The sequence below is a fragment of the Perissodus microlepis genome, chromosome 7, assembly GCF_051167445.1.
Source record: "Perissodus microlepis isolate ML-2025 ecotype Zambia chromosome 7, ASM5116744v1, whole genome shotgun sequence".
NCBI lineage: Eukaryota > Metazoa > Chordata > Actinopteri > Cichliformes > Cichlidae > Perissodus > Perissodus microlepis.
Window position 1 is genome coordinate 42,602,471 of NC_140467.1, and position 19,091 is coordinate 42,621,561.

The 19,091-nt window shown below is 38.5% G+C and overlaps 2 protein-coding genes across 2 annotated transcripts in view; both read left to right on the forward strand.

Moving 5' to 3' along the window:
* Positions 1-1,362: 1,362 nt before the first annotated feature.
* On the forward strand, positions 1,363-7,435 carry opn4xa (opsin 4xa). The gene is given in 9 exon segments (XM_084932599.1): positions 1,363-1,499; positions 3,470-3,603; positions 5,193-5,396; positions 5,473-5,644; positions 6,390-6,551; positions 6,714-6,821; positions 6,910-7,078; positions 7,285-7,367; positions 7,369-7,435. Coding segments are annotated over 9 exon segments (1,233 nt in total). The 5' UTR covers positions 1,363-1,365.
* Positions 7,436-14,439: 7,004 nt separating this feature from the next.
* Positions 14,440-19,091, forward strand: part of pdlim5b (PDZ and LIM domain 5b) — a 36,795-nt gene continuing 32,143 nt past the window's right edge. The window contains exons 1-2 of the mRNA XM_084935220.1: positions 14,440-14,660; positions 18,620-18,725. Of these exons, the coding sequence (XP_084791346.1) occupies positions 18,627-18,725 (99 nt within the window). The 5' untranslated portion in view covers positions 14,440-14,660; positions 18,620-18,626. The remainder of the gene's footprint in view (positions 14,661-18,619; positions 18,726-19,091) is intronic.

Genomic DNA, 19,091 nt, shown 5'->3' on the forward strand with positions numbered 1-19,091 from the left:
CAGCATTGTTGGTAATACACACGGCCCCATGATATACCCATAAGATTAAAAGTGTACAGACGTGCTCTCTAAAGTAGTTTTCAAATGTGCATTCAGCTCTGAGCTTTTCTATAGATTAATCAACAAAGATGCATGCGGGAAAGGAAATCTCCAAAGCAGCTAGATTATAGAGTTTTTAATCTAGATACTTCCTAGTGCACTGGTTTTACCCAGTGTCACAACACAACGGTGTCCTCTCCTAAACAGTTTTCAGTGGGAATGCAGCTGGTGCTACCTACTCCCTACTGCGTGCTAAATGTAAGAAACGACAGCTATGAACAGGAAGTGTGAAAACATTTAAAGCTACCCCAAAATCAGTGTAGCTTTAAGCTATATGCTAACACCTGCTGTTTACAAAATCAACCTGCACATACACTGATGTTCAGCAATTATTGCAGTGATCTTTACCTTACAATATAAAGTGTCTAGAGGCCACTGTTGTTGTGATTTGGTGCTTTATAAATAAAACTGAACTAGACTGAAAAACTGAATTTACCATCACAGTTTACTGCAGTGTTTTTAAAATGAGGGATCTAATTTTAAAAGAAATTAAAAAAGGATTCAAGTTGACTATTATTTTTTAATTGACATAAAACAGTCACTCGAAATCATTCAGGACCATTATAGTCAGAAGAATTATAGTATGTGGAAACACAAGAGCAGCAGCATATAACAAAGCAGGCAGATGACAGATCGTGTTGTCGTGTTGACTAAATAAGACTCGGCATGAAAGGAAGAGCAGGGTCTGAGGTGAGTCACGAAGCTGGCTGGAGATGTGCAATAGTTTTGAGCAGCCTAAACAGCATGTGAGATGGACGTGGGCTGGCATTGGGATCAGCTGACATGAAGAACTGAGGCTGAGGATGATTTCATGGCCTGATCAAACTCTAAGCTCAATTTGTAAAAGTATGTGGACAATTTAAATGTTGACATTAACCTAAATTAATATGTATATAAAATATCAAAACAATCCTCCAATTGATACAAAAGAATATCACAATATAACCTCAAGACCTTTAGGGAATAGGAAAAAAACAGTTCTCACCAAACCTGACATGATTAATCCTATGATGACGCTTAGATGGCACATTATTGAAGAGAAATCCACAAACATCAAATGCAGTGAACAGAAACAGTAACTAAGTAAAGTGTTGCAGTCTTGCAGTCTGTTTTCAGCCTCACATGCAGTATTATAGTTGTTGATCATAATATTTTTTTGCTGGGGAGTTAAGCAGCTCAAAGCTGAATATTGTGTGTATGTCTGAAAGAAACCGTTGTGCACAAAGATCCACTGATGCTGACGTCTGTGTGGTTGACGTCACAGAAATGGACGTGGAGCGTGGTTTCTATCAGCTGGTGGAGGTCCAGGACCACGTTCACTACATCTTTGCTTTCGTTGTTTCTGTGATTGGAACAGTGGGCGTTACCGGGAACGCCTTGGTCATGTATGCCTTTTACTGGTAAGCCACCCTACACATGGAAATGATCATGGGAACAAATATGCTTATCTTTTAGAGCTGCATCTTTGCGGACCTGAAAATAAGTTTGGAATATTTTAATATTTGATACATTTTTTTGTGTTCTATAAAATATGTGTCTTATTTACTTTTTACACGGCACCCTGAGTGTTTTTAAATTGTGGTTACACAAAAAATGTGATGGATGGATGAATTTTCTGCTATTCGTTTGGATTTGATGATGCTCATAACATTTCAAATAATTTCAGTGAGCCAATTGAGGTGGCTCTATTCTGAGCCCTGGCTGACTGACCAAGCTCCTCATCCTGTCTGTAAGGGAGAGGCCAGGCAGAGGAAGGTCATTTCTGTCAATTACGTATATCAGGGTGGGATTGTAGATCAACTGGTATATTTAAGTCTTTGCTTTCAGATTTCTCTTTACCACAGCTGCCCAGTAAAGCATTCACATTACTGCAGATGTAGACTGTACCAATCTGTTAGAATTCAGTTCTATTCAATTCACTTTTATTTATGTAGCCTCAATTTCCAACAACAGTCACATCAAGGTGCTTAATATTGTAAAGCAAAGACCCTAAAATAATATAGACAAACCCCAACAATGATGGGAATCCCCCAGCAGCCTAAATCTATTGCAGCATAACTAAGGGAGGATTCAGTGTCACCTGATCCAGTCCTAACTATAAGCTTTGTCAAAAAGGAAAGTTTGAAGCCTAATCTTAAAAGTAATGTGGGAGCTGGTTCAACAGAAGATGGGCCGGAAAACTGAAGGCGCTTCCTGCCATTCTACTTTTAAATATGCTCATTGCACCAGAACCCTACAGACCCTCCTGGAGGCGGTGGATCCACAGGAGGACAAGGCCACAGTGTGCAAATTTTCTCAAGCATCTTCAATCTCCAGTTCTAGCATCCCTGTTTTGAAGTTCGCTCAGGCCAGATACTGAGCCTGAAGTACCCTCTGATACGTCCATCTTTATGTGTGTGTGTGAGCATTAAAAAATATATCTGTGGATGCAGGTTGCAGTGAAAAAAAGACATCGAGATTAAAGTGTTGTTAGATGAGTTATGAGTTAGCCAGTATAACAAATATCTGGGCAGCACAGTGGCGCTTTAGTAACCTTAAAGCAAGTTCTAGATTTGAACCCGTCCAAAGACATGCTTGTCAGGTTTTGATTTTGTGATTACTGTGCAGCTACCGCTATCATTTAAGCACTAGATAACATGTAGCATATAGTCCATTACAATTGTTGTATTTTACTTGAAATAAAGAAGCTGTGGAGAAGTTTTTTAATGTATAAATTTTACTTACTTATAGTCAAAAATCACAAAAATCACGTGGAAAACCTATGAAATATATACAAGTGGTTGAAATTCTAATGACAAAAGCGAAAATAATATTTTCCATTGAAGAAATGTTTGTTTTTGTTTGCATATTCTTAGTTTTATAAAGTCAAACTTCTGAATCAGGCAAAATTGTAACTGGTGCATCTCTAGTTATGACAGATAAAATAAAATATAATTACATCCTATTAACATGTAATGTAGTAAACAATAAAATTTATTAATAATAATAATGCAAGTGACTTTTAACGAATACTTACATGTGGTAACTGATTGATTTAGTCCTTAGGCTGTAACAAGGTAGTCATTAAAAAAAATCAATTGTTATTGAAGCTGTGCTAGCATTTCATCTAAAATGTATTTGACACTGTTATTTGGTGTTATTAGTACTTTGTAATTCCTTTGTTGAGTGGGACTATAACATACAAACTATTGGATGAACACCGAATTGACCATGTCTACAAACAACTCCAGGGCAAACAAAAGCTCTCATGATGAACACACAATGAGCACTGTGGTGGAGTAATAATGTCCCTGCCGGTCATGTTACAATGAAGAGTAGTGTGACAGTGAAACTGGTTTGTGGGATACTAATCGCTTTTAATATTTTTCAGCAACAAGAAGCTGCGGACGCCCCCCAACTTCTTCATCATTAACCTGGCAGTCAGTGACTTCCTCATGGCAATTACACAATCACCCATCTTCTTTGTCAGTTCCCTTTACAAGGGTTGGATTTTTGGAGAAACAGGTATTTTCCTACATCCAAGGTTTTGCATATCAGAGGATAATACAAATAATTATATCAGGTCTTAGAATGAGATAAATAGAACCTGACAACAAAATGTGAGCCGACATGAAGAAGCAGTGTGTGAAAGGCTATGATATCCCCGTGACTCAGTAGCTCATGCAACCAACAATAACTTAAAGTAGTAGTTTTCAGTATCAGTGTTTTTCTGTATAGCTTTCTGGAGGAATTTTGGCCCACTCTTCTTCACAATGTTGCTTTAGTTCACTGAGGTTTCTGGGCATTTGTTTATGTGCAGCTCTCTTAAGGTCCCACCACAGCATTTCAGGCAGACTGAGGTCTGGGCTTTGACTGGGTCATGGGAACTCCTTGATTCTCTTTTAGGCATGCTGCTGTACATTTAATCATTTGCTGATGTGCTCGGGATCATTGTCGGCATGACACAATTTCTGCCAAGCTTTAGCTTCATGCTTGACTCTAGAACACTTTGGTTAACAGAGGAGTTCATGGTTGACTCAGTGAGTGCAAGGTTCCCAGGTCCTGTGGCTGCAAAACAAGCCCAAATCCTCACTTCTCCACCACCACAGCTGGTATGAGGATTATGCTAATTTGCTGTGTTTAGCTTTTACTGATCATTGTGACCAAACACTTTGGTCGTGTCTTTCCAAAGGACATTGTTCCACAAGTCTTGCGGTTTGTTCAGATTCAACAGGGGAAGACACACAGACTCGAAACCAGGAGGCTTGTACTGGCAATCCTTCCGAACAAGTCTCGCTTGTTCAGTCTTTTTCTAATTGTATTGTCATGAACTTTAACATTTAATGTTCTAACTGAGGCCTACATAGTTAGAAATGTAGTTCATGAGATATTTGCAAATTCTGCAAGCATTGCATGGCCTAACCTTGGGGCAATGTCGAGTTCTGGGAAGATTGTGGGAAACCTGAATGCTGCAGACCAGCAAATTATCACAAACTTGTGGTTTTATAGAGGTGCTCACATTTGCTGATGAGCAGCTAATCAAGTTCATGTGATTAACAGTGCCTGGCTGATACTTTCCCTTTTAGTTCATATCGAAGCAACAAGGATGTGCTTAGTATTTCACACACTGCATTTTCTGTTTCAGTTCTGCATTTTGGCTTAGTTTCTTATTAAATAAATGAACTTCTTGCAGCTTATATGAGGTTGTATCTACCTAATGATAAGGACCAGATTGTATTTATTATGTCCTGATATGTAAAACCTTAGAGTTGTGCTTTTCATTTTACCATGACTGTATAAATAATTTACATTTAATATTAAATATCTTTATCCTTTACACATATTTCTACGTAAACGTTGTTCATATTGTAATCATATTGAAATCTCTTATTGAGCTACATACCATAACTTAATTTTAACTGCTGTAACGAAGACATTTCCCAACCAATGGATAAATAAAGTATGCACTTTCTTACTTTATATAGCACCTTTTTTTAGTTAGAATCTGTTGATGGTGGAACAATGTTTAGTGAGATGTGTTCACCAGTCTAACAGAGAACAAAAATAAATAAATAAATAAATAAATGTGTACTTTTTTCCTTTCCCCCCTGCAGGATGTAAAATATATGCCTTCTGTGGTGCTTTATTTGGAATCGCCTCAATGATAAACCTTCTGGCCATCTCTATAGACCGCTATGTTGTTATCACCAAACCTCTGCAGGCATTACAATGGACCTCCGCGAGACGCACTTACCTCATTATTGCCCTCGTGTGGCTATATTCATTAGCCTGGAGCCTTGCACCACTCTTAGGATGGAGTAAGTGACTTAATTTTTCCCTTCTTACCAATTTTTAAGTAAGCGTCCACCTTATCATACTTTTTTTTCTCTAAAGGTTCATATATACCAGAAGGTCTGATGACCTCGTGCACATGGGACTATGTGACCTCCACTCCAGCCAATAAAAGTTACACTTTGATGTTGTGCTGCTTCGTATTCTTCATCCCTCTTGGCATTATATCCTACTGTTACCTCTGCATGTTCCTAGCAATTCGCCAAGCAAGCAGGTACATCTAGATAAATAGATTTATAATATTCAGTATTATAAATATTACTTTTTTCTGAATATGCATCATTTTAATACATGTTTGCTGGAAGTCCCATTCTGGCCACTTGCATGTAAGCCAGTAAAAAAAAGGGAAAAAAAAAATACCTTTTCCAATAAACAGTACTCACCTTTATGGCGAGTACTGCAAGAAGTGATGAAAGTAGGGTTTTTGGCTACAACCCAGGGACCAAGCATCAGTTTTTAGTGGACTAAACTCAAGTTTTTAAGTCTGAGGTCATCAGGGCAGGATCATGCATCTCAATGTTTCTGTCTACATTTGCAGGATTGTATTGTCAATTTGTTCTATAGGACAATTAGTGCAGTTCTACTGCAAGCTCATGAGACATCTAACTAATAACCTTTCCCTTTGCCTGCCTGGGCTGTAAAGCATTCCAGCACATGCCTGCTTCAGCATAATTTAAAAGGAGTTTTGCGGCCATCAACATAATTCAGATCATAGGGTCAGTGCACACTGTAAATGCTCACATGCACCTGGTCAGTTTGGGACTTCAATTTAAACTAAGTGCATGCATGTGCAATGATGTTTAAAAAGGTGGTAAATGTCAAAGTGAGATCCCAGTTTCTCAGTAGATCGCTGTATGTTCTGCTTTTAAAGATCCCCTGACCCACTCCTCTGGCCTTCATTTCACCCTCTAAAGTCTTATAATATGTTACTGACCACAAAATTCTTTGTCTTCTTATAGAGATGTGGAGCAGTTGGGCAATCAAGTGAGAAAGTCAACACTGATCCAACAGCACTCCATCAAAACTGAATGGAAGCTAGCCAAGATTGCTTTTGTGGTCATCATAGTGTTTGTGCTTTCTTGGTCCCCCTATGCATGTGTCACCCTCATAGCATGGGCTGGGTAAATATGATACGTTAGCACTTAATGCTAGGATATGTAAAAATAGCTTGGTAGACCCTGGTTTGCAGGGAGTTGCAGGTAGTAGAACACCCTTACTTAAAGCATTTCAAGCTACAGTATAAGTATGATCATCTCTTATCATGTTTCATCTCTGTCCATCAGATATGGAGGCATTCTCAGCCCTTATTCCAAAGCCGTCCCAGCTGTTATAGCCAAGTCATCAGCCATATACAATCCTGTAATCTATGCCATAATTCACTCAAAATACAGGTAACTGCGATCATCTAATTAACTGACAAACTAATTCTGAAACGAAATGGCACAATTTGTTAAAAGATCATGTTTTTTTTTTCAACAGGATCACCCTTGCAGAAAAAGTACCTTGCTTGCACTTCCTAGCCCATGCTCGCAGGAAAGACTGCATATCAGTATCGCTCAGCGAATCCTCCTTAAGGGACTCCGTGCTGAGTAGACAGTCATCAGACTCCAAGCTGCACATAGTTTCCTCCATTACAACAACTGACACGGTGAGTACTGGATGCTGCACTAGTCTTTGAAAGTGAGAAAAATCCTGAGCATGTTAACTGTTTACAGCAGTAATTACCGTCCCATTCATATAACGTGGGTTTAGTTAGATATGTCAGTAGTTGTAGTAGTTTTACCACAAGAGCAGTTGCATGTTGTAAATATGCAGATGTAAATTCTTACCTTGATATACATACGTGTCTTGTAGCATGTTTGGAATGATGTGGAGCTGAATCCTATTGATCAGAGTCATACTTTGGGATCCAGCTATTCCCTTGGAACTCTGAGGGATAGAGTGTCAGTCATTGACTAAACACACAAAAAGAAAGAAAAGCCGAAGCCAGGAACAGCTAAGGTAGGCCCTAATCATTTGAACTGTTGATTTCCAATTCATATTACTGGCAAGTCAAACGCTTTGAAGATAAAACATGTCTTTACCACAAAACACTTACATTTATATTTCATTTTAATTCTCAGAGCAAGGTTCAGTGAACAGTTGTGATCACGATCTATTGACTGAGTCAGTTAAAAGACTTCTATTGCATATTGGAAGGAAGAGGAATACGGACAATCTGGAATCAGCCAAAGAAATGTAAAGATGGGTATGATAAGAGTTTAGACAAGAAGAAAAAAAAAGCACAAAAAATATGAAGTCCTCATCCAGCCACACTTTGGATAAATGTTGAGCAAGAAAAATCCAGTGTAATCTTCACACTCAATTTCAAAGACTGATGTTTGGTGGAAGGCTGTTTTGAGAAAAATAAATTTAGTTACACAAAGCAGACAGAGAGAACTGTGAATTGACTTATGGTTCAGCAACACTAGCGTAAAAATAGGATGTCAACCTTCTTGCAACTAACTTGCAAAACTCAACAGTTACCCAGTAACTGCAAAGCAAAGAAACAATTGCAAGTAGTTACAGCCACTAACTAGTCAACCAGAGGTTGAGTGCTTAACAGTCTTAACATCTGGGCAACCAGTTTTGACCACAAGGCGATTACACGGGTCACATTGTAGGAGGAACCTGTCTCCAGACAACTCTGGTCTGACTTGAATTGACTGCAATCGCCAAGGTTTGCAAATAACTGCCGTGTCATTTATAAATGCAAACAGATCGCCAACGTGCTGCAATCAAGTCTGTGCTGATGAGCACAACTTGTATGTGATGCGTTTTTTTGCAACAGTGGACACCAACTAAACTGGGTGCCAAATGGTTGTATTCTGGCTATTTTCCAATAACAAAGTTGCAGAGCACCAAAGACATTTTGCAGTTAAATTACAGTCACAATTTTGCAACCATGTTCAGTTAATTAATGTGCGAAGATTTCTTTCAAAAACACTAGCTTGTTAAATGTTAAAGAGATGCACCAATCCAGCGCTTGGATCAGATATTTGTCCGATCATGATTCAAAAAGCTGGAGCAGAAATAAGTGGCATGATTCAATTGATTCGATTTGATTTGATTAAGTGTTGTACTGCCATAACCATGCCACTACTCAATAGCAGGCCAGAGGTTGCTAGCGGTTGCAGCAACATGTTTTCTTTGTATGTTTGCACTATTTCTTGACAAAACGTGGTCATGTGAAATACCACAATTGTAGGTCTTTGACATCGTTGCTTTCCCTGTTGGCGTCTCTCTGTCTCTTGCTTTCACATTATATTCAATGTAACACTCGTTGGGTAGCTTTCATTGCAGGCTTAGTCACTTAATATTATCTCAGTCTCTTGCCAGCTCCACTCCACAACTGACACACAAGTGCACAGTTAGAGCAAGAAAATGAGAACCTTGTGCAACTCTGAATAACAGCAGCATATAACAATGCCTCTCACTCTAAGCTAAAATAAGACAAGACCATATATGTAAAAACAAACAAACAAACAAAAAAAAAAAATACTTTGTTTTCCATTGCCATTTAATAAGCTGTTAATATATGCATTACAGTACATTTAGAGCCAGGATATATCATTTTAATAAAAAATGTAATAATATTTCTCAATCTCTTTCTCAGAGTGAGGAATACAGCTTGTCAATTTAACATCAGCATCAGATATTTGGTATATTTGGCATCAGTAGATATCCAAAGCCACTGTGCTGGTATTGTATTCAAACTGGGAAAACGCTGGATAGGTGCATAGTTAAGGATCTTCTTTGTCTGCGTGTGCGTGTTTGTGTGTGTGTGTGTGTATGTGTGTGTGTCCGAGGACTTGTTTATTATCATCTTGTTGTAAGGACGCTGAGGATTCTCTTTTTAAAACAGCACTGAATGAGGAAGCTAATTGTATCCATTTCTTTACATTATAACTAAGGCTACATGTATTTTTAAGCCTCAGTAAAATATGATCACTGCTGTATTTCATGTAAAAGTCTGTTCTATATTGTATTATTTAGAAGGTTAAATATATTTGTTTATAACGAGTGTTGCTCATTGATGAACTGATTTGATTGCATTAAAGACACTGAATAACAAGAATACATTTTGTATTTGTTGACAGGTGCTCTAAGTTTTTGTGATCCCGCAGATTAGGATTTTTACAACCTAAGACTGGGAAGACAGTGACACGGTTAGTCTGCAACTCAACATTTATCTGAAACAGAAAGCATTCTGATCCAACTTGGATCACAGTCAGATCAAAATGTTTTTGTACCGCTTTTATTCACTGGAAGTATTTTGGGAACTATTTTTATTATGAAGCATTGTGCAAGTCAAAGTATGTGAATTTATGTGCAAAAGACACAACAAACGCACCGTTTTGTCAGCACATGTTCTCGGGCGTAGAACTGTCACAATCACTGACATGCATCGAGTCTTTGTTCACATACTTATGTGTGTATTTGCTGCCATAAATAAAGGTTTCCATATGCTCTTTTGCAAATGATTTTCAGTATCTTTATTTTAATCTAAAGCAAAAATACATCCAAAATAAATCAGTTCTACTATTTTACTTTAAAGCGATTTATTACTGAAGAATTTTCCCATTTTTTTGCATATAACAGTCGACGCTTTTGCATATAATGCATGAGAGCGAGAGGAAGCAGACATTCAGAGCAGGTAGAAAGGTAATTACTTTTAACAGTTTTCTGCTGCCTCCAGCTGAAAAAAGTAACAACTCCCTGTTTCATTCAATTACAGTTAAATCATACTAAGATATAGCGGTGCAGTACAGTAATCCTCCCAGATATGGCTGATGTGAAGAAATGTAACAGTTAGCGCCCCGGTGTTCAAAAAATTCACACTGCCACAAAAATGACTGATTAAAAAAAACACTGGATAAAGGTATCACCTGCCCTTTCACCAGGATGCTGGGAAATAAAGGCTACAGCCAACATTTATTACATTACTGGACTACTGTCTCAAACTTATCTCCCTAACAGGTTTGTGTCAGTAAATAAATGACTGGTTTTGTAATTATTGCGTTTTATGTGTGATGTCATCAGCTGTGTGTTATCCTTAAACTCCTTCCCTAAAATCCAAGCATGAGATGACATGCAGTTTCACAGGATGTGAAGATTAAAGCTTTGCCTCTAGAAATGGTAACATAGATGTGTATCTAACCAAATATTACAGTATAAAAATAGAATACTGCAATCTAAATCATATTGTAATCTGTTTCATGCTTATCGGGTCAGCTGGAGACACAGTCGAAGATTGCAGCGGTCCCAGATCAGATGTACACACTGGAACACTTTCCCATGTTGCTTGTCTGTGTTTATTGTGCTATGGTGTGTTGATATCTGTGCATTCCTGTATTATCCTTTTGTGTTACACATTTCGATGTTTTTTTTCCTCGCTACCTGGCCTGACCTGTCTCCCCAATGTGATGTTTGTGTATTGTATGTACGGTCGGCAAGGTCTGTCATCTCGGTTGTGGGCAAAAGACCTGCAACTGACAAATAAAGGCTATCTCATCTCATCACATCATCAAAAGTAAGATTAAGACAATAGGTAATTTTTATTTGTGCTAAAAACGTGAGACACATACAAAGATAGACATGCATACTGTAGGCTTGTGAAACAGTAATCGGATCATTGTGGATAACAAAATAAAATACTGGCACACTTCTGTCCTGTCTGAAACTTTAGCTCTGGCTATACTGATACTAACTGCTTAAGGGCCTTTAAGTAACAAACAAGTATAGGTCGAGGCAAATCCCTTCTGCTTTCATTTTCAAATGACATTGCACCCTCTGAAATAAATTTCTACCCTGAGGGCATAAATCACGTGGTATCTTCAGTCAAAGTCCACGGTGCCTGTGGATGTGAAGCATTTTTCTGACCACTAGAGGGCACACTAACACTAAAACCTAAATCACTGCCATATTACAGCAGCCACATGATAACAAAAATCCAATTTATAAATGTAAGTGTAAAAAATGAGAAAAGGCTTTATTGGTTATACAATCCAAATCAATGCAAAAGGAGGCCTTAAACTCAACAAAAGAATTTGTGTGGGCTTCCTCTGTGAATATTTTACATGTATTTTACATGTATTTTGAATTTTAAACATTAATGCAGTTTTTTTTTTTTTTTTTTTTTAATTCCCACCACAAATGCAAAGCAGGGAACACTGATGTCTCCGCTGATAATTCAAAATGTATTACAGCATGTCTGACCTGCACACTGGTACGCCACACGTTAGTGGAAAACATGATGACATCGCTCAGTGATGCAACAGGGGAAGTCAGTGCCCTGTCAGATGCTTAAATATTTCTTTCATAAGATCATGCAAAAGTATCAGCCTCATACCTTCCAGTAACCACTGACAATCAGCTACTGCTCAATTACTAACTTTCCTTAGCTCAAAAATGCCAGTGAGGCTATTTTAACTTCTTCATTTTTGCTGCAGGCCTAAATCTACTGCTGTGCGACACTGCAAAGTTTGACATTAATCCAATACCAAGTAAATACAGGAGCAGTATTGCTGATACCAATTGACCCTGTGCACGAGAAAATGCTAACTTCCTGGTTTGAGCCCGGATGTGGGGTTGTACATTTCCGGTAGCTTTACTTTGCGGTCAATCGCTACTGCAAAAATATACTCCAAAATCATGTCCAAAACTCGAAAACGGAAAGATCGCGTTAAGTTACAAAGAGCAGAAGGTGGGAACACTCACCATTACTATGTCATAAAAAATCTAATGATCAAGATCGATCAGTTGTTTACATCACTCAACACAAGCAGAACTGCATTACTGCAGCAGACGACACATCGGCCACATTCAGAAGCACATCTCTGTATAGTGACTGGTCTTATGATTTAAACAGGCAAACGTTCAGCATTCAAACTACAGGTGAAGAATAGTCAAACCAGATGTTTCCCCGTTATGTCGATATCAGCTAGTCAAGTACACACCCGCACAGCATGTTAACAAACCGTGAAAAAAGCCACACAAAAAAATGAATGATTGCTGGTAAGGGTTTCTATACATTAGTATTTACGAAGGGTATGTTGTGACTTACCTTCAAAATTACAGTGGTCCCTCGCTAATAACGCGGTTCAAGTTTCACCTAGCTGTTTCGCAGATTTTTTAGTGCAAGCTTTTTTTTTTTTACATCGCATTGTGTCCTGATCGCTGCAGACGATCTCCTCCGTGACGTCTCTCCTGTACAGTACAGAATCGCTGCATCAATCGCTAGCAGTGTGACTCTGAAGTGCAGTACTGTATGTCCACGATGTCCACGAAACGTTTTGCACCGTCAAAAAATAAAATTGGCTACTTGATTTCACCTATCGCTGGTTATTTTTAGAACATAACAGCCGCGATAAATGAGGGACAGCTGAGAAATATAACATTTGAATCCATTTTCTCTTTTGCTCTGAGGCGCGGGGGAAAATATCGACAAGTCGATGAACATCATTTACAGATATATTGGGTAAATGCCCAAGACATCTATAGAAATGTAAATCGCCGCTTGATTCATTCATTTGCTTAACTTGTTTTGGACCGTAAACAAGGCGCGAATAGGACACCGGAAACAAAGCTCCCCACAGGAGTTTCCGCACCGGAAGTAGCATATGCTAACGTGCACATAGTCTATACTGATACAGATAGTTTTAACTTACAAAGGCAGTTTATAGGGGAGCTTGTCATGACTTGTGACATGACTCACTGTTCATTTGCAATTCCTGAACACATTTTAATGATCATTTTTTAGTATTACACAATAATTAGTTAACACAACAAAACACACCTTTTAGCTTTTCATGTATTTTTTTCTCTGTAATGTAAATGTATCTGTCTCCAAAACACTTTGGATCAACTTCTTTTGTTTAAGTGTGTTACAGGCTACACATAAAATAGACATAACAGTAAACACAAAAAGACATTTCTCGAAGTGAAAGTTTGAGGTTCTTCTTTTTCATTCCTAAAAAGAAAATTAATTTAACACAATTCAATGGGCTACATACATTACGGAATTTAAATGACAGAAACAATGTATTGATTCTGTCAATATCAATCTGGTATCAATACTATTGATATTTTGATAGCATTCACTTGTGACTAAATCCACCACAGAGGTAAAATTATTGTTAATTAGACCGTTACATCAGGCAAAACGTTAACAGGTTGTAAATGAATTTAAGAAGCTATGGACACAAATTTAAGTGATACTATTATTTTGGGTCCTTTTTAAAAAAAAAAAAAAATTTATTCATTTTTTAAGCTTTCATACAACACAAGCTAGATACTGTCTATTTGTCAAAAGCGACTAAAAACAAAACAAACAAACAAAAAAACAGTGAAGGTGGAACAGTTTGGGGTTTTTGTGGTTGTAGTAGGCTCTTTCACGAGTTTGAACTCTGTTGTAACTGTAGAGGTGGAGGATTTGATCTAAATATCGATAGTGTCAATACCAGCGTTGGTACTGGTATCGGACAGGATTGATACTCACTTAGGATCGATACTTAGCTTCTAGGAAGTTTCTAGGAAGTTCAGTATGTAGCTCACTGAATTGAGCAAGAGAAAAGTCCAAAACTTTTTGTGTTGACTGTTCTATCTAATTTATTTATAGCCTATAACACACTTAAACAACAGAAGTTGAGCCAAAGTGCTTTAGAGACAGACACGTTTACATTCCAGAGAGAAAAAAAAGAAATATTTCAAAATACATTAAAAAAAACCCCCTGAAAAGCCTCTTGTCTTAAGTCGTGGTCATTAAAATGTGTTCAGAACTTGTGACGATTCATGTCATAAATCATGATGCACTACATAAGCTGCCTTTTTACGGTATCGGTAATGGTATCGGTGACACCGGCCCTGTATTTACTTGGTATCAACACCGAGTTTTGCAGTATCGCATACCACCAGTTATCAAGTGTGCACTTGCAGTCTCATCCACTGTGCTTTTTATTCACCACCACTCACCTGCACTGCCCCAGCACTAAACAAGCCCACGCCTGCAGGCAGCCGCGTCGCCCCCAGTGAACCGCCTGGCGCGCTAAAGCCCTCCTACCCGGTAGCCAGATAGGTTTGGCTTTAACGCGGAAGTTTCAGTTCCGCTCAGTCCAGTTGTTCAAAACTGAGAAGGGACTAAACACACTGCTGCTTCTCTCTCACCACCAAACCCGGCTCCACACAGCAAGGTGAGTTCTGCGCGGCACATCTCGCCAGTTTTCTTAGTAACAATTCAGAGAAAGTTACGCTCGCTATTTTACAGCTTCATGTTTCCGTTACAAAGCATTTCCAAGAAGAATAACCGTATTTAAATTTTCAGTCCTGCAAACGGAGTTACGCATTTGTTTTACCCAGTTTGCGTGAGAGCGGTTTCAAGCAGGCTAAAAGTCCATGTGGAAATATTCACCATTATAGTAAACATGTGCTTTATTGTGTCTGAGAGCTGCTAAGAGACTTTTGGTTCGGCTTCATTTCGCTTCTCTTACCTCCTTCAGAGGGGACACATGGGTGCAAACAACCATAGCTGTTACTACTAGTGCACTCATCGCGCACTGTGAGGCAGCACGCTAAATTAAAAGGGTGCATGTTGAAAAGCAGGCTAGAATGTTGCATGTTTGATAAGAAGTATCTTTTAATTTTGACATTGTCATTTATTTATGCAAAATGCAATCATTTGAGTATGAACAATTTCATGTGATCACCATTGCCTGGGTGTGACAATGCAAACATATTCCACTTAAGTGAGTCAACATATCTCGCAGTAACTGCACAGGACAAGCGTTTGACGTGCAGACCGTTTAAAGTTTCCTTCTTCAGACTGAGTTACCTGGAGATCACATGTAGGAAACCGGACTTGACACAGCTGTAGTTTGACATGCTGGGAAAGCAGTTTGTGAATGCTATTTACATTCAATGTGTGTGATTCGTAACTGAGAAGGCGAATTCCTACCATGAATGGAATTTTCATTTTGAGTTTTTTATTTTGAAGCCTGTGCCATGTTTTTTTTTTTTTTTTTTTCTTTTTAAATCTTACTACAAGCAGGAACTGATGTTTGGAGTTACATATAGATCTAAATGTAAGTCAAAGTGTGATTTGACTCACAGGTTTTGTGAGGCCACATGTGCAGTAACATACAAGTTTTACTGTTTAATGTAAATCCAGGAACTTTTGAGTTCAGACTGTGTGGTTAAGATCCAGGAAGTTAAATGACATCTAAGTACATTCAATTGCCTGAGCCATAACTTGATAGCGTGATTGTGCTGAAATGCTTATCAGAAGAAAGCAGCATTGTGATAGGAACTTGAATGATTTTTAAAAAAAGGCTCAAATTTGTCCCCTAACCAGTTTAGAGAAGGTTTGACGTTAGTCTTGTTAATACTTTCTCATGCCCAACTCAATTGCTTTTCTATGAAGACATTAAAAGGTGTGTCTGCTCATGTCTATGCATGATATCACTGCAGATTGCAAAACAAGCAGCAACATGAGATGAGCGTAATGTTTGTTCTCTCCATATTAGGTAATGTGTGACTTCAGTCAGCGTGAACCAGTTTTGCAGTATTTTTGCCTTCTTGAGACCTGAAAACTGATACTGAAAGAATAAATTAAACAACTGAGAAACTTCAGGCCTGCGTGTGTGCATGTGTGTTGCCAAGACGTCATTTTCTGGGTCAAAGATCTTCCCGTTGCACAGACGGTATTTGTTTGTTGTGTCCTGTCACTATCCATAAAATGATTTCTTTGTCAGCGTTGGAGGTTTAGCGAAGTGAACTCAAGTGGGATAGTAAACAAAGCTTCTGGCAGTGTCAAAGGTGTGGTTGAGTTCCTTATTTTGAGGTTAGGAAGTTAGACGCTTTCATGTTCTTGTTTTTGGAGCTCTGTTGGTTTGTGTAGCTCTGCTGTGTTAAAATAAATTGTTAAAGAATAAGACAAACATTTGTATTTGTGCTGAAAGAATGATTTATTAAAATATTTATCAAATATGTTTCTCATGTGACGCTGTACTTTGACGAGCTGAATTGGGTGAATGCAGTTTATGGAGTTTATATTTAGGAAGGGATTTTTCATTTTAGCCAAAAATACACTTCCTGGCTCACGACTCAGCCTTAGGTCACCCTGAGCAGGCAGACAGCTGTTTTCAATCAGTTTGAGTCTTAATATAGACTTGCATATTTTTCCTGTTGATTAGTTTGGCGTGATAATATTATTATGTTCTACAAATAACAGAGCTATGGCCACATACCCAAAAAGTATGTATATATATATATATTGGTAGTAAAACTCAATTCACGTACCCTTAATTTCTCACAGTTGCCACTACAGCAATGACTACGAGTGTGTTTTAATAAGTTCACCAAGTTGACAGTCAATGTTTTTCATTGTCATATAAAAATGTAGCCTAATGTTTTGTAAAAACACAACCCAGTCATATATTTTAGAAGAAAAATTACATTTAGAACGGCGTTAAAAGAGGTTAAAATGCCGTTTTTTTTTTTTTTTTTCTTTCAAGTCACCCTGTTTACCTCATGGAGGTTTTGTGACAGCTTGCCTTACCTGTCCTAAATACTGCATACTACTGCAGTGTGTGTGCTTTGTGCTATTCAGGTGTTCACCTTCTCCATATCACTTTCACACGTGATTTTAAGGCTCCCCACCCTCCCAACAGTCTTTTGTGTCCTCTTCTTTTAAGGGCTCGTTCCCCTCTGGGCGTGATGATGAGATGATGTGCGCAGGCCAACACTCTGATCTGATTTATGTCTAGTACAACTAACCAGGTGACGGGTTCTAACAGGTGCTGCTTTGTCCCTTAGGGAACTTGTAATGGTAGCATGAATTATGACACCAAAAAGGCATAGCTGTGGGATGACAAGGCATTATTATTCATGAAATACCCATTGGGGAAAAATGCAAAAAATGTGTGAATATTTTTTTTATGCCTCTTTTTCACGCCAGGCAATGAAATTGTACACAGTACGAGTTACATTCTCTGATGTGTTTCAGCTGCCAGGTTATGTCCTTAAAGGGAAATCTTCTCCATGAAAACCAGTAATAAAAGAGAAAGTTATTCAAGTACAAAGAATGGTTACGGATCTCGTGTCAGACCTTTAGTTAGTTAGAAAACCGTAGCTTTTTGTTTTTTCGATGTTTTTGAAGTTATTTGCTAAAAAATGTGCTTCCATATTTCATTTTCTTGTAATTAAAACATACAGTGTATGACATATAATGGTTGTGGGTTAGGCTTTGATGCCATATTTTTGTGTCAGCTTGTTGGCTCGGGTAGAGAATAAATGTTTCTTACATGATTTGTGGTTTTTCAGACTTGCCCGATCTGACAGGCACAGTGACAGATTCACTGCTGTTGACAGAAGAGTCGCAGTGATTTTGTCTCTCGCTCGCACGCACACACACACACACACACGCTAGAAAAGCATATTTTGCAAACATTCCAGTTTCCTCAAAAATCAGTCTAATGAATTTTATGAAGCGCTAAATCATAACATGTCACTGGATTTAACCTCAGTCTCACTTCCAATAAATGTTTGCCGCTTCAGTCTTTTAGGGGAAAAGGAATGCATGACAGGCAGGGCTTAAACCAGTGAAACTTAATAGTGCGTGAACTACATTACTTGCACCAAGTAAGTTTTGCTCAATTAAGTCCTACTTTCTTACTAATTTCCATGTACAAAATTCACATAAAATAGCATATTTGGCCCAAACGGTGATGTAGGTGGTGTCTCATTTAGCCAAAAAGGATGGCGGTGCAAAAAAGTAAATCAAACTGTTGCCAGTGAATTGAAGCTGATCTCTAACAAGTCTCTGGCAGTGCAGGGTATGCCTTTTCTTAACTCCCTTCGCAGGCTTAGTACACTCATTCTGTTACACACCACACTTGGGATTAAAACAAGTTGTTAGCAAGATGTGAATGCAGATGGGGTATTTCATCCCTCATCTGTCGATCCTTACAGCCCTAAACCCCAGGAATGAAAAATTTGACCAGTCTTTCTATTAGAAAAAGAGTGGTGCATTTATAAAAATGCTTCTTTGTTGGATCATGTGTAGAGGAAAGTGTGATTATAATATAACATAATAGCCCCAAAGTGAAGCTTCAGAATATTGATTTGAGATTGATATGTGTTGTTCTGTTTCTAGGTACATCATGAACACCAACTACAATGTCACCCTGGATGGCCCCGCCCCTTGGGGCTTCAGACTGCAGGGAGGGAAGGACTTCTGTCTGCCCCTCACCATCTCACGGGTGAGTGGGACGGACACACACACACACAAGTTATGCATGCTTCACTTCATGACAGTCACTTCAGAGGAATGCTGGTCATTCCTATTATGCCATTTGCCTTGTCACTGACAAAAGTGCGTGTGTCATTTGTCTCGTATGTGACACTCAGTGCTGCATTTAGACATTTTTGTTAACACTTCATGCCCCTGTCACTCTATCTCTACTGACCTTTACATGCGTCTCAGCAAGGCCATGCCTGTTGTGAAAATAATGTGACGGGACATTATTTTCACAACATTTGTCAATTGGAAAAAGTCCCTTGAACCTCACGTGGTTGCTCTGGAAAGATTTGGGGGACGCGGCGTATAGGTGTTAACGGCTGATGAG